This window comes from Musca autumnalis, unplaced genomic scaffold (genome assembly GCF_047663935.1).
Source record: "Musca autumnalis isolate F117 unplaced genomic scaffold, ASM4766393v1 scaffold_3, whole genome shotgun sequence".
Lineage (NCBI taxonomy): Eukaryota > Metazoa > Arthropoda > Insecta > Diptera > Muscidae > Musca > Musca autumnalis.
Genome location: NW_027411866.1, coordinates 152,865,489 through 152,880,358, shown reverse-complemented (window position 1 = coordinate 152,880,358; position 14,870 = coordinate 152,865,489). Strand labels below are relative to the sequence as shown.

Here is a 14,870-nt window from a genome sequence, read left to right as displayed (position 1 = left end):
TTATTTTAGCAATAATTACTGCACTCAGTGATGCCCACGAAGAACTTGGGCCAACAATTTTTGGGTACACTGGACCATTTGCACACTTTATAACCGCTGAACCCGACATCATTAAGGATATTTTGACTTCGAAATTATGTCTTAATAAAAGTGCCAAATTATATAATGGGATTAAAACTGCCGTTGGCAACGGACCATTAACGATGGAAGGTAAGGGTAGAGGGCTTAGCAAATTGAAGAATTGAAATAAAATTCAAAACTACATGCATTAATTTAGGAATGGACTATTTACAACATAGAAAGCTCATGAGTGAAGCTTTTAAGTATTCCACTCTAATTGAATTTATACCGGTATTTAATAGAAGAGCAAATGAACTTTTTGAGGATATAGATAAATACGGATATATGGAAAATTCTCATGATATTCTGAGGCATTGTCGAGAATTTACAGTTAAAATTGCATGCGGTAAGTGTAAGGATACATGTTAGAAAACAAAAAAAAATATATTTTTTCCTGAGTTTTTTTTTTGCAGAAACAATGCTGGGCCGTGTTCTCAATACAAAGGACATCGATATAACTACTCGAAAATACTACACAGACCTTGTATCACGGTTAGAAGAAAAATTTTTCTTGAATATATTGGCAAAGAAATGCTAACTAAACAATTTTATATATTTTCCCATAGTGATATCAAATATGTTTCTGATATATCATTTACATTTATTTATTTTAATCAACTATTGCTGAAACTTGCAAATTTGACCGTATTCAAGGATTGCCGCAAAGCTATCCACGCCCTCATAAGAACAATTGACAAGGTAAGAAATCAATTTTACACAATACTGGGCAGAACAATGGAATTCGATTGGATAATTTCATTTTTTTTTTTTATTAAATATTTCTTTTGTTGACTTCAGTACATAGTTATGAAATCGATGATGACAAAAATTGAGGTTTTGGATGGTGAAATCAACTGTTTTTATACCCTCAGCATTTGTTTCATTGAAATAATTGTTTTAGCTCCCAAGTATGTTTGGACGATATCCGTTTCAGACAATTTGGATTCCGTGCGTCTGTCTGGCTGGAGCGCACGATAACCCTCAAACGGATCAACCGATTGAGTTAAAAATTTGGCCTTCGTAATATCTTGTCTAAACTTAGTTTAAATCCGAAGACGGATGATATGGCCACAAGAGTTCAAAAATTTTCGGGAAAAATGATGCGCACAATAAATCTCGAAGGCAGTCATCGAGGTGTTCCATACTTTGCACATCACAATGTTTCCACCAGACAGGTTCGAATATGGACTATATCGATCCACTCCTTCGGGTACCCCCACAAAAATTTTCGGAAAAGTGCAGTTTAAGACTTCTTCTCGAATAGTTTTGATTTTTGTTGTAGCAACTTGTATTCGTCTCCCCCTTATTACGACGGTACAAATTTTTTTCAGAGGCAAGTCCATACATCCTGAGAAAATTGCCCGAAAGCTGTAAAAACCCGCTATGATGCCATGTGTAGTGGATGGTGCGCAAGATAACTCTTGAATGGATAAGCCGACTCGGTCCAAAATTGGCAGTCGTAATATTTTGCGCAGAAATGAAAACAAGTTCTAAAATGGGTTATATTGGTCCACTTCTTCGAGTAACTCCCCCACAAAAGTTCACAACTTTTCACTAAAACAGTGCGAACGATAACTCTCGAAAGCAGTAACCCTCCGATACGCAATTGTTTTATTTTCCATGTCCCTGTAGTTAGAGCATTGAGAAAGATTGCCTTTTTTGGTACATTCATTACCAGACCTTTCTTTAAGTCGGATGCCAACTCCCCAGTATTCCAAAAGTTGTTGATGACTGGATGTAAGATTAATGCGCTTGCATAAGGGTCCGCTTTCAGCATTTCTGGTGCAATTTCGTCAATGCCTGCTGCTTTGTTAGTTTTTAAGGATGATATGGCATGACATATTTCATCTATGGAAGGAGGTGCTGTGCATATGTCGTCTCTAGTTTCGTGATGTTCGCAGTTGCAGATATTTGAATTCTGAACTGGGTTGTTTATGGACAGTATGTTGGCTCGTATGGGAAGTACCATCTGGGCCAATTAGAGGCTTGCCCTTTGAAAAAGTAGTCTTTTTTCCATTGAGTTTCCTTATCATTTGGTACATTTCTTTTGTTTTCTTAGATGTTGCTGCAATCTCGGCTTGTTCTGCAATGTTTGTTGCCCAATGGCGTTTGTCGTTTCTGGCGCTTTTTTTTAACTCCCTTATCCAGTTCATTGTATTTTCTGTTTAAGGTAAACTTCGTTGATCTTGTTCTAGCTGTGTTTAGCTGCTGTTCTAGCTGTGTTTATTTTTTTCCACTGTTGGATAAGCATCCACGTATCGTCTGATATCCAACATTTTCTGAGATCTCTCCTGAAAGTTAAATGTTCGGCTGCTGTTTCTAAAATTGTGGTCTTTGCTTTTTTCCAGTATTTATCAACGTTATTACTTGCTATGCGTTGAAGTTTGGCATATTTTGCAGCGAGATCCCTCGAGTATCTGTTGCGCACGGTTTCTTCTTGTAGTTTGGCAACTTTGGTTATTGCCGCTTCTTTAAACCTTAGTGTACCCATCAGTAAATGGTGGTCGCTACCTACATCTGCTCCCCTTTTCACATACATCTAGCAGTGATCGTCTCCATGTCTCACGGATGGCAATATGGTCTATCCGGTTTTCCGTTATACAATCCCGAGATATCCATGTGACTTTATGAATTCTCTTGTGAGGGAATAATGTACCACCTATTACAAGCGCGTTGCTGGCACAGGTTTCTGCCAAAAGTGTACCATTATCGTTCATGGTTCCTAAGCCGTGTTTGCCCATTACATATCAAAATTTTTATTGTCCAATCCTACCTGAGCGTTGAAATCGCCCACTATGATCATTATATCTCCTCTGCGAATTGAATCTAAAACATTTGTGAGTTGGCTATAGAAAGCACTCTTGTCGAAATCTTCAACGTTCTCAGTAGGTACAACGTAAGATATCTAACACGCGTGCGGAATCTTGCTGATATTATGCGATCCGTATGAGCTTTCCAATCCTCTTGTTGTATCTTATTATGGTTTCAGTAATCATGTGTTTTAAGGTGATCAGGCGATTACCCTGACGCACCCGATTCTGGGTTGGGGCTGCCAACTAAGCTTCCAGACAAGCAGTAATAAAAAAGCCGCTCCTAACATGGAGTACAGATGCTTGTTATAATTCTGGCATTTAATCGCTGTTTATGTGGATGCCACTACGCCGACTAAATTAAGGTCGAAAAAACAGTAAAATGGCCATAATTTCCACTGAGTACATTTATATTTATGAGCATTCGATTTCAATGATCACCATTAAAAAATACATCATTATATGCCGTTTCATTGCGATCCATCAAGAACCATGGATGTAGCATCTGACTCACTTTTTAGAAAAAATACCTTTGGATTTCCGATAAGTTTTAATATTTGTTTTTGAATATCTATTTTTAAATTTACTTAAGGAAAAATCAAACATCCCAAACGCGTTTTAATACGCCATATTTAAGAAAAACATTTTTGCAAATTTGAGGAATAACATGTCGGCCGAAATATTCACTTTTTCGACTTATTTTTTAAAGACTGCAAACAATAATTTTTGGTTAATGAATGCATTTATTTTAATTCTAATTTTATTACTATTTCTCAAAAAGATTGCCAATAACTTTTCCTAATTTCTTTTGATATTCTGTGTAAAAAATGCCAATATTTATTTACAAATATTATTTTTCTTCTGTAAACCGACAACAAACAGCTATTTTCATATTTCGAACAAGAAGACAAGAAGAAATCTTTCATTTTGTTTGTTTACGATAGGTAATGTAGCTGCGACCAAATTTATGTTCATTACTCGACAATTTTACTCGATAACAAATGCTGTCATATCAACTTTGAGTACTCGGTTCGAAACAACTCGATATCAAATTGCATAATTAGGCCCAGGCGATTTTAACCGCTAAGTTCAACATAATGAACTAGAAACTGCTATGGAATACAATCCTGTGTCCAACTTTTTAATGGGACTTTTAACATTAGGTATGTACGATAACTTTCCCAGCAAGTTCCAGCAATTTGTCTCAGTGGATTTTATTCTCTCAAGCAAGAAAAATTGCGGAAAGTTATCGAACAACTTTTTGTAAGAACTTGCAAGGAGGTCAGCTGTTTCCGAAAATGTATGAAAATTATTTTTTTGTTTCATTTGATATTTTAAACCAAATGGAACAAAAACATAAATTTTAATATTGCATTTTAATTATTAAAGGGGTGACTTCCACTTGTAAATTTCAGAAAATTCATTTATTGAACTAGTTTAAAGTATAGGCAGCAAGTGGTAATACTTTGAAGTCGATCGGAACAATATTGACTGAAATATGAGTAATGGAAGGGAAAAATTCATTTTGATTTGTATGTTTTTCTCGAAATGACAGTTTGAAAACGGTGCCAACTCTAGCTCAAAAACTATTAAACCGACTGTCATATAATTTTGTGGGATTATCAAGGACATCAAAAAATAGTACCATATCGACCAATTTTATTTTTAAATTTTTTTCGCCCATTTTATAACCAAAAAGAGTAAATTTTTTAAGCCGAAAATTTAATGGCCTGTTTCACTAAGACGATTCGAAAACAAATTCGTTCGACTTACTACCAAACTTCTGTTTTTTGAAAAATATTTGATTCATTGTGCTTTCAATCAAATAATTTTTCTTCTACAACAATAGGAGTTTGGAAGCAATTCGAACGAATTTGAATTCGAATCGTCTTAGAGAAACTGGCCATAAAATTTGAATTATTGGGGCCACCGTGTCATAGATCCTTGAATTTATACATTCGCTTCTGATAATATAACTTATTTTAAAGATGATCTCGGAAAAATGTAAACATTTGTTGAATTCGTAGAACAATACTTTTATTTATTTATTTCGTCTATAGAATCTTAATTCTTTCCAGACAATGCTAATTATTAAATATACATATATACAAATCGTATATTACTTAAATATCTCTAATGAAAATTACATGACAAGAAAATCATTTAGATAGAATTTCAAACGGCCGAACTTTAACATCAGACGGCCATAAGCACGGTTTAAACATTTCCGCATACCAGCTTGCCGAAACTCCATGTTTGAACGATATCCTTTTCATATCATTAACATTCCTTTTAATAAGCATATAACATTCCAATTCATGATTGGGTACTCCAGCATGCTTCACCACATAGTTAACAATTTGTTCCGTTGTTACACTCGGCTTAAATGAGGATAAATGAATCCATTTTTTGCTTCTAATTCCGAATTTGCATTTTCACCAAACACGACATTTTTTCTAACTTTTCTCGGCTTAGCATTAACCCAGTGTAAATTATTTGCTGGGTTAAGATCAGCATTTTCACTCACCGAGTACTGTTTAGAGAGAGAACTGTTATTAGCATTATTTGCAACACAAGCAGCATATGAACTGTTTCCCAATTCAGTTTTTTTTTATTATACCCTCCACCATAGTATGGAGGGTATATTAAGTTTGTTTTTCCGTTTGTAACGCATTGAAATACTCATTTGCGACCCTATAAAGTATATATATTCTTGATCAGGGTAAAATTCTGAGTCGATTGGTGCACGTCCGTCCGTCCGTCCGTCTGTGGTAATCACTCTAGCATCCACAAAAATGGAGATAGAACGCTGAAATTTTGGGAAAATACGTCTTTTGTTTGCAGGCAGGTCAAGTTCGATGATGGGCTATATCGGTCCACGTTTTGGTATAGCCCCCATATAACGGTACCCCCCGATTTACGGTATTTTGCTGTTTTTAGCTACATTTACAGACTGATTTAGCTATAATTTGATATTTAGGGTTCTTAAGTATCAATAAACTTATATAACAAAAGTTGTGGACATAGGTCCACGTTTTGGTATAGCCCCCATATAACGGTACCCCCCGATTTACGGTATTTTGCCGTTTTTATCTACATTTTCAGACCGATTTAGCTATAATTTGACATTTAGGGTTCTTATGTGTCAATAAATTTATATAACAAAAGTTGTGGACATCGGTCCACGTTTTGGTATAGCCCCCATATAACGGTACCCCCCGATTTACGGTATTTTGCTGTTTTAAGCTACATTTTCTGACCGATTTAGCTATAATTTGGCGTTTAGGGTTCTTAAATGTCAATAAACTTATATACCAAAAGTTGTGGACATAGGTCCACGTTCTGGTATAGCCCCCATATAACGGTACCCCCGAATTACGGTATTTTGCCGTTTTTAGCTACATTTTCAGACCGATTTAGCTATAATTTGACATTTAGGGTTCTTAAGTGTCAATAAATTTACATAACAAAAGTTGTGGACATCTGTCCACGTTTTGGTATAGCCCCCATATAACGGTACCCCCCGATTTACGGTATTTTGCTGTTTTTAGCTACATTTTCAGACCGATTTTGCTATAATTTGACATTTAGGGTTCTTAAGTGTCAATTAATGTATATAACAAAAGTTGTGGACATAGGTCCACGTTTTGGTGTAGCCCCCATATAACGGTACCCCCGATTTACGGTATTTTGCCGTTTGTATGTACATTTTCAGACCGATTTAGCTATAATTTGACATTTAGGGTTCTTAAGTGTCAATAAACTTATATAACAAAAGTTGTGGACATAGGTCCACGTTTTGGTGTAGCCCCCATATAACGGTACCACCGATTTATGGCATTTTGACGTTTTTAGTTACATCTTCAGACCGATTTAGCTATAAATTGACATTTAGGGTTCTTAAATGTTAATAAACTTAAATAACTAGTAGACATAGGTCCATGTTTTGGAATAGCCCCCATATAACGTTACAGCACGATTTTAGGTATTTTGACGTTTAAATTCACATTTGTAGACCGAATTAGCTATAATTTCATATTTAGGGTTCTTAGTGACCAAAGAAGTGACCATGTTTTGGTATAGCCCCATACAACGGTACCTCCCGATTTTCGGTATTTTGAGAATTTTACCTACAAGTTTTACCGAAATATCTGTAATTTGAACATTTGACAGTTGAAATTCTTAGTGGTCACCACACTTCTCCACCAAAAATTGTCAAGAAAGGTCGATGTATTGATAAAGCCCCCATATAACGGTACCTCCCGATTTTCAGTAATTTGATGATTTTAGCTACAATACTAAACCGAACTAGCAGTAATTTGACATTTAAAGTTCTTAGTGGTCACAACACCTCTCCATCAAAAATTGTCAACATAACTCCATGTTCGGATATAGCTCCCATATAACGGTACCTCCCAATTTTCAATAATTTGGCAATTTTAGCTACATTTTTTAACCGAACTAACTGTAATTTGACATTTGAAGGTTGTAGTGGTCACCACACGTCTGCATCAACAATTTTCAACATAGCCCCAATATAACGATACTTCCCGATTTTCGGTACTTTGAGGATTTTGCTTAAAATGTTTAACCGAACGTAAGTCCATGTTTTGGTATAGCCCCAAAACAAACCTCCCGATTTTCCGTACCTTAGCTTTATTTTTTGGACGAAATTTTGTAATTTGAAATTTAAAATCCAACAAAAATTGTACATTTAAGTTCATATTTTCGTATAGCCCACATACCCCCGAACTAGCTGTTAATGTCATTTGAAGTTCCCACGTTATGTACAGATTTTCGGTATTTTGAGGATTCTAGCTACAATTTTTAACCGAATTAGGAGTTATTTGACATTAAGGGCTCCCATCAAAAACTGTCAACATAGGTCCATGTTTTATAATAACCTCTATATAACGGCACCTCCTAATTTCTAGCCCACCAAAAATTGTCAACATATATAGTTAGATATAGGCACCATAAAAAAGGGCATTTTATGTACATTATCTGACATTTTAACGTACCCACTTAAAATTGGGGACAGGAATGAAAACTAATTATTCCATTTTAGTTCAGAATATTTTATGGTGGAGGGTATGAAAAGTTCGGCCCGGCCGAACTTAACGATTTTTTACTTGTTTTATTTTTTAAACTCGCAGTGAGAGAACCGTCAGCGCCAACAAATGTAGTGTGGTTAACATTAGCAGATGAAGAAGAAGCAATGGCATCATTAACATTACTGGCATTATCCCTCTCCACAATGAGAGCAGCAACGGACATATCTTGTGTACTAAAGTGGGGTTCAGACGATCAGTTTTGACTGACAGCTTTTGGTCAAATATCGATTGCTTCAGTTTTGTTGTGCTGTTCGTAGCGGCCAAACAGTCATTCAAGTTGGATGACAAACCAACAGTCAAGTTGAAAAATTACTGTGTTCACATAGCTATAAAATCATATAAATAACAACTTTTATTAATAAATATGGATGGCAAAAAGATTGGATGTGCATTTTTGATCATTTCGCTTTTAGAGGAAGAAAATAAAGTGACAAGAAGAAGGAAATGGGTAAAAAAATGGATAGCCTCCCGAAAACAATATTCACATGTGAATATTTTAAAAGAAATTCGAGATTCTGAGCCAAACGCTGTCCACTCCAGCTCCACAAGATTCAGATTGCTTTATTTTTTCAATTCCCTTCTGTACGATGAGCGGATTACGTTTATTTTCTTCTTGACGTCGTCAATAGAACAATCCTTCTCGTATTTCTTCATAACATTTAGTAGTTCTCCTTATGCTTTTGTTTTAACCCAGATATGCCCAGCGTCCTATATATAGGACACACAAAATTCTTGGTAATTTGATATGTTATGTTTATCAAAGTACCGTTTATTTTGGTGATATACTCAGTACACATCTGAAGCTCTTGGGATATTATGCGATTCCATTATTTTGAGCTACTATTTTTGAGTTTTGAGGCCTAGTTCATCGAAGTTGCCACCTATCGCTTAGTTTTTACAATGATTTGCGTTATGACCGATTAATTATTGGGTAGTTTTATAACGAAAACATACAAGATGTGGAGCCTACTACGAAAAAACGTTAACTAGATGCCGAAAAGGTGTCTTTGGACTATATGTCAAATGTTTTGTGTCCCATAACTCCCAGTTATAAGATAAAACCCTGTGACCAAAAGTGGCCTCAAAAACCACTTTTTTCAAAAAATTTTTAAAAAACATATAAACATACTGTTTTTATTTCACATTTGCTTCTAAAATAATATAAAAATACTTTTAAAATGATCACGATCAAGCAATGGGCATATCTGGGTTAATGTCGCGCATCATATATTCTGGACTGGTTATGTCCCAGAGACATCTTTGCATTTCGTAGCAACATAAAAATTCCTTTAAAAATTCATTTTCGTTGTCCATGTTTGTCGTTTTGTTTGCAATTTTTTGCTTGGCCGATATTAAAATGAAGGAAAAGATTTTTGTCTGCTATTTTATATTTTATTTGCAATAATAATCAATCAAATTAATAAAAACACACGACTTTTTTAACTTTTATTTGATATTTACTCTGCTAATTTATTCCTTGACTGACGTTGTTTCGTTCACACGGTCAAACAAACAAACAACCAACAGCTGACTGTCCAACATCCACAAAAAATTTTGTGGTTGCCTGATGACTGACAAAAATGAACGACCACACTGGCAAGCAACCGATTATTTGAGCAAAGCTGTCAGTCAAAACTGATCGTCTGAACCCCACTTAACACTAGAAACAGCATCAGCAACAACAACGTGACTATTAGAGTTATCGGCAATAGTGTTGGCAGTAGGCAAATTTATGTGAGACGAATCACTTGTAACAGGTGAATGACCCTCATGACGAGAAGAAACATTGGCCTTGGGCAACGTATTATTTTTTCTGCCAGTAAACGACAGAAACTGCATTTTAAGCTCTCTCACTTCATTTGACAAAATAGAGATTGAGGCAATCAATTCTCTCGATACTGCTGAGCAATCATCACAATTATAAACAATATTCGAAGATGATTTCAATAATTTAAAATCATAGTCATTATTAACACCCGCGCAAAGCCTGTGGAATTTACAGCAACAAATTTTACATCTAATAAAAACATTGCTGTCCATCACTTTAAAGCACCTGCCACAAATTGACTTTTTCTTTTCCGACATTATCAAATGCGTCTTGTTCACTGAGAGGCAAAAACTGAACTGAACTTTGAGTAATAATTTCAAAATGAAGTTGTGCTAGAAATTGTTCAAAATATTACCTTACTGATTGAGCTTTATCACTCTGCCTTTCTCTTATTTCAGACCCTAAAAGACTTCTCGCGTGGAGAATTTGATTCAAATTACACAACTAGCATTTATGCAGCCGTCAATTGTCTAGATAATGCCATTAAAAGCAACATTATTCCTCACGAACTTGGTATAACGAGCATGATCCAAATATTTTTTGGGGTAAGCTATGTGTAAGAAATTAACTAAAGAATTTTTTAATAAAACTCTTTTAATTTTTAGGCTTTTGAAACAACTTCATCTACAATATATTTTACCATTCTCATGCTGGCTATGCATCCTGAATTTCAATCAAAAGCCTATGACGAAATCTGTAAAATATTTCCCGATAACGACGATGGAGAGGTTGAAGTGACCTATGAAGATATTGCGAAACTTGAATATTTGGATATGTGTATAAAGGAAACAATGAGATTGTTGCCTACTATTCCACAGACTGGACGTTGCATATCTGGTGGAAATCTAACACTAAATAATGGTCTGGTTTTACCTGAAGGTCTTGATCTTATTATAAATATTTATAATTTACATCGTAATAAGAAGATATGGGGTCCAAACGCTGAAATGTTTATTCCGGAAAATTTTCTGCGTTCGAATGTAGAGAAACGTCATCCTTATGCCTATATTCCGTTTGGGAAAGGAATACGATATTGTTTGGGTGAGTAGAGACAATTTTTGAAGATATGTAACGTAGATAAATGCTATGTTGGTGATGCCTTACAATCGAACCCCGGCATTAAAGGTGTAAGGCGTACTTACTTGCAATTGCAGATTTTTGTATATTGCTGCCGGCAGGACCGACTGATACTTATTTACTTTTTCAAATATTTTTGAATTGTTTATACCTGATATTTTAATGAATATGTACTAACGTGAAGGAGTGCATTTTATATTTTCTGTGGATTCTTCGAGCTAAATTCGTTCAATGTTTAAAGCCAGTTTCTCCCTTCCTCTCTTTCTCTTTCAGGTATGCGTTATGGCGAGGTTAGCCTTAGAGTGGCAATTGCAAAACTAATCAAAAGGTACAAATTTTCAACGACAGCCAAAATAGAGGATTTGGTGTTTGAAAATCATCTAGCATTGTTTTTATCTAAAAATCCCCCGCTAAGTATTGAGAAGAGAACATGATGGAATTTTTTTTAATATAAAATATTTAATATGTAAATCAAGTAATTAAATAAAATAGAAAAAAAAAAAACAGATTATTTGCTATCATATGTCATCGTCTGTCTTGCAAGATAATGTCGTAAGACCTCTTTTTATGAAAACCGCATTTTTGTTGTAGAATGAAAGTAAAAGTGAAAACACATCATATCAGATAAGGAAAATAGTACTATATAGCGTTTGCCCTTGCACAAATGATGCGTCGCACAGTGTGTCCAAAATGGGTTTTTTGTGTCAAAAATCTATATTTTCTAAACGGATAATGATAGAGCAATGACATTTGGAGGAGACGTTTATCATACATAGATATTTTATTCCATGTAGCTACAAGCTATGCGGTCAACTTCTTCTATAGAATTTTATTGAATAAAAAAAAGTTTTTCGACATTTTAAAGTTTATGTAATATAGATACATTTAGATAAGAAATGATAATTTCTTAGAGTTATTTAAAATACGTTTTGGAGATACCTTGTAATGGCGCTTGCATTGCATATGGATTTTTCTTGCAATAGTTTTTTTTATTAATTTTTTTTTTTGCATTTAAATTTTAACGGCTCAGTACGGCGACCTCTGTGGACAATATGCGTGAACGTATGCAAATTATCTATCAGCCAATTGACGTTCTACCCTTATTTATTTTTATGCTTTTACCAACATTTTTGGAATAGAAACGTTAGTTGAAATCATTACCAAGGTTTCATCTAGAATTTTTTAGATTTTCTCGTTCATTTGGTTTATTGAAGCTCATACCGTCAACTACAGAAAAAAAAGTTAATACAAGGTTTTTTTTTAACCTGCGTAGCACTTGTGCTGAAGTTAAAAGTATCTTCACTTACAACGATTCCCATATTAATTTTTTGTGCTTTTTCTACTTTGTTCAGTAAGTAAGCCTTTAATTTTGTTTCCCTGCTGCTTGTTTGGTAAGAAAAGGAAAAAAAAAATCTTTTTTTTTATAGCTTTCTTGCATGGAATTTCGTGACAAGGTTATGTCAGGAGATTTTTCCTGTTAAATAAATACATGGTTATGTATTTGGATTGATTTCCCTCACAATATATGCTTTAAAATATCTCAATTGGTAATTATTTTTCCCTTTTCGCACAGGTTTTGTTTTTCTCATTTGATATTTATTCATTCCTATAGGCTGAATTGCTTAATATTACCACAGGCTGATGTATCAAAGGTTAAGTGAGACCAAAATTCTTGAATGCTTTTCTGTTGCTGGCATGCAAAATTCGCTCACTTGGTGGAGGTCCCGTATGCAGATTTAGTTCTCCTTCGTCATCTCAACAAACGTAACATAAACGAATCGAATTGTCTTGTGTTTTACCGCCGCATTGATTGTTCAGACAAGTGAAGTGATACAAAACCCTAAACGTCCATTAAAATCGCTGCTAGAATAGCCGGTTCGGTACCAACTAACCCCAAAATCAAGCTTATGTTTTGTGAAAAGTACAAGAAATACCCAAGTATTGTTTTTCATAGTGTAGCAGATAGTCATGGGGAAATCGTTTTTGTTTTGTTCCATGAAAAGAAGTGATTTTTGGAAATTTCGCCAAATTGAAAAAAAAAACTCGCCAAAATCGATTATTCTAATTGCCAATCTTATTAGTGCTGCTAAATATCGTTAATTGATCCATACTCATTTTATAATTAAATCTCAGACAAATTGTGCTTCAATTCAGTCCCTACATAGTGTTACCTATTTGTGTTTAAATTATTTTCAAACATTGATTTCTAGTGTTATTAGCATTTGCTCATTTGTTAAGATTTTCTCTCTCAAATATTTGTTGAAAAAAATTAAATAAAGTGCAACAAACAAAAGAAGAAAAAAAAAACAAAGAAAAAGAAAAAAAAGCAAAATTACAAAAGAAAAATTAAAGTATGAGAACTGAAAAGAAAACATAAATACAGAAAGTGAAGTGAACAAATTGTTAATGCCGTTGATAGTTTGTAAACGAAACATCACCTAATACCCTAGACAGACGGCAGAGTTAATTTGCATTAAAAATGTCCTAATTTGAATTAATTTTTCACCCTGACAGACGATAGTATCTGCATTTATGAAACAGCTGTTTGTGTTGTTTCTTTGTACCCAGCAGACCATTTCATAAAGCTTTACAAAAGTTCGCCAAAATATGCGAAACAAATACACTTTCTACCTTTGATCTTTTCACCACGATGAAGCAAAAATAAATTTAATTTATTCGCGATATTTTTGAGTCTTTTTAATATTATAAAAATATTGCAAAACTTTAAAAAACATTTGAGGAAGATATAATTTTCGATAGAATTGGTATGGTGGGTAATGGCATTTTTTGTGAAAATAAAAATTTGAAAAAGAAATTTGTTAAAAGGCGTGAAAAACGATTAGCTGCTATTCTGCTCGCGAAAGACCACTACTTATTTTGAAGAAACGCGAAAATTGCTGATTTGCTTTCCCTTTTTATTTTCTTAAACATGGAAATTTGACAAAAGACAATTGATTTTCAACAGCATTGCCATATTGAAATTGCTTAATTCAGTTTAAATTTCCTTCGATTTTGTGCATTAAGAAAGGGGATAATGTTCAAATTAATTTGAATTAAGGCTGTTAATGCAAATTAAGACTGCCGTCTGTCTAGGCTATAATATACACATGCTTGTACACACAAATTTGTGGAATTTATGACCCTTGATGATCATTAAAATTTTATGTAAATACAGTCGAAATCGCTTATAACGTCGGTCAAGGGACCGACCAAAATTGGAAGCTATAAGCGATAGTCGTTATAAGCGATACTTATAAAAGCGGTGAAATTATATTATATAGTGACTTTTGGGTATAAATACGTTGTTTTATTACTTTTTCATCTATATTCATACGTATGAATGACTTAAAAACAAAATAATAAAAACAAGTGAGCAAAGGCTATAGTCGGGACGGAGCCGACCATGTGATACCCTACACCACTACCCCTGTGCATAAGCTTTTCACTGGTAAACATTTCTTTTAGGGAATATAATCCAACTACCACTAAACATATTATTCCCTTTTTCTCTCTGGGACCCCCATAAGCAACCAAAATTTCGTGACTATCCGATCAAAATTGCGACCTGTAACGCAAAAAACCTGTAACGCATTACCCACTATTGTGGTATCTCCCTGTTTGGCCACCTTCGCCAACCTACTTTACTCCAATATAAAGGTAATATTTTATTCTTCCATTAACAGTCTTTATCGTTTTAATACCCCTACTGGAAGCCGATGTATTCACAAAGAATAAAACTTTGATTTTGTCTCACCATAAGTTTTTCCCCATTCCGACCCCTAAATATTATCCGACTATCACCAAAATCAATAGGCTTTTTCTTCTGTGGGGCCTCCATCAACCCCCAAAATTTCGTGACTATCCAATCAAAATTCCAACCAGTAGCGCTATTACAAAAACTGGAAAATAGGATATACTATT

At 34.4% G+C, this 14,870-nt stretch overlaps 1 protein-coding gene across 1 annotated transcript; it reads left to right on the top strand.

The window, feature by feature from the left end:
- Nucleotides 1–203: 203 nt before the first annotated feature.
- LOC141398341 (probable cytochrome P450 313a4) lies at nt 204–11,383 on the top strand. Its single transcript, XM_073975628.1, has 7 exons — nt 204–210; nt 278–466; nt 534–612; nt 687–819; nt 10,271–10,417; nt 10,478–10,913; nt 11,223–11,383. Exons 1-7 carry the CDS (start codon nt 204–206, stop codon nt 11,381–11,383), a joined length of 1,152 nt encoding a protein of 383 aa, XP_073831729.1.
- Nucleotides 11,384–14,870: the final 3,487 nt, after the last annotated feature.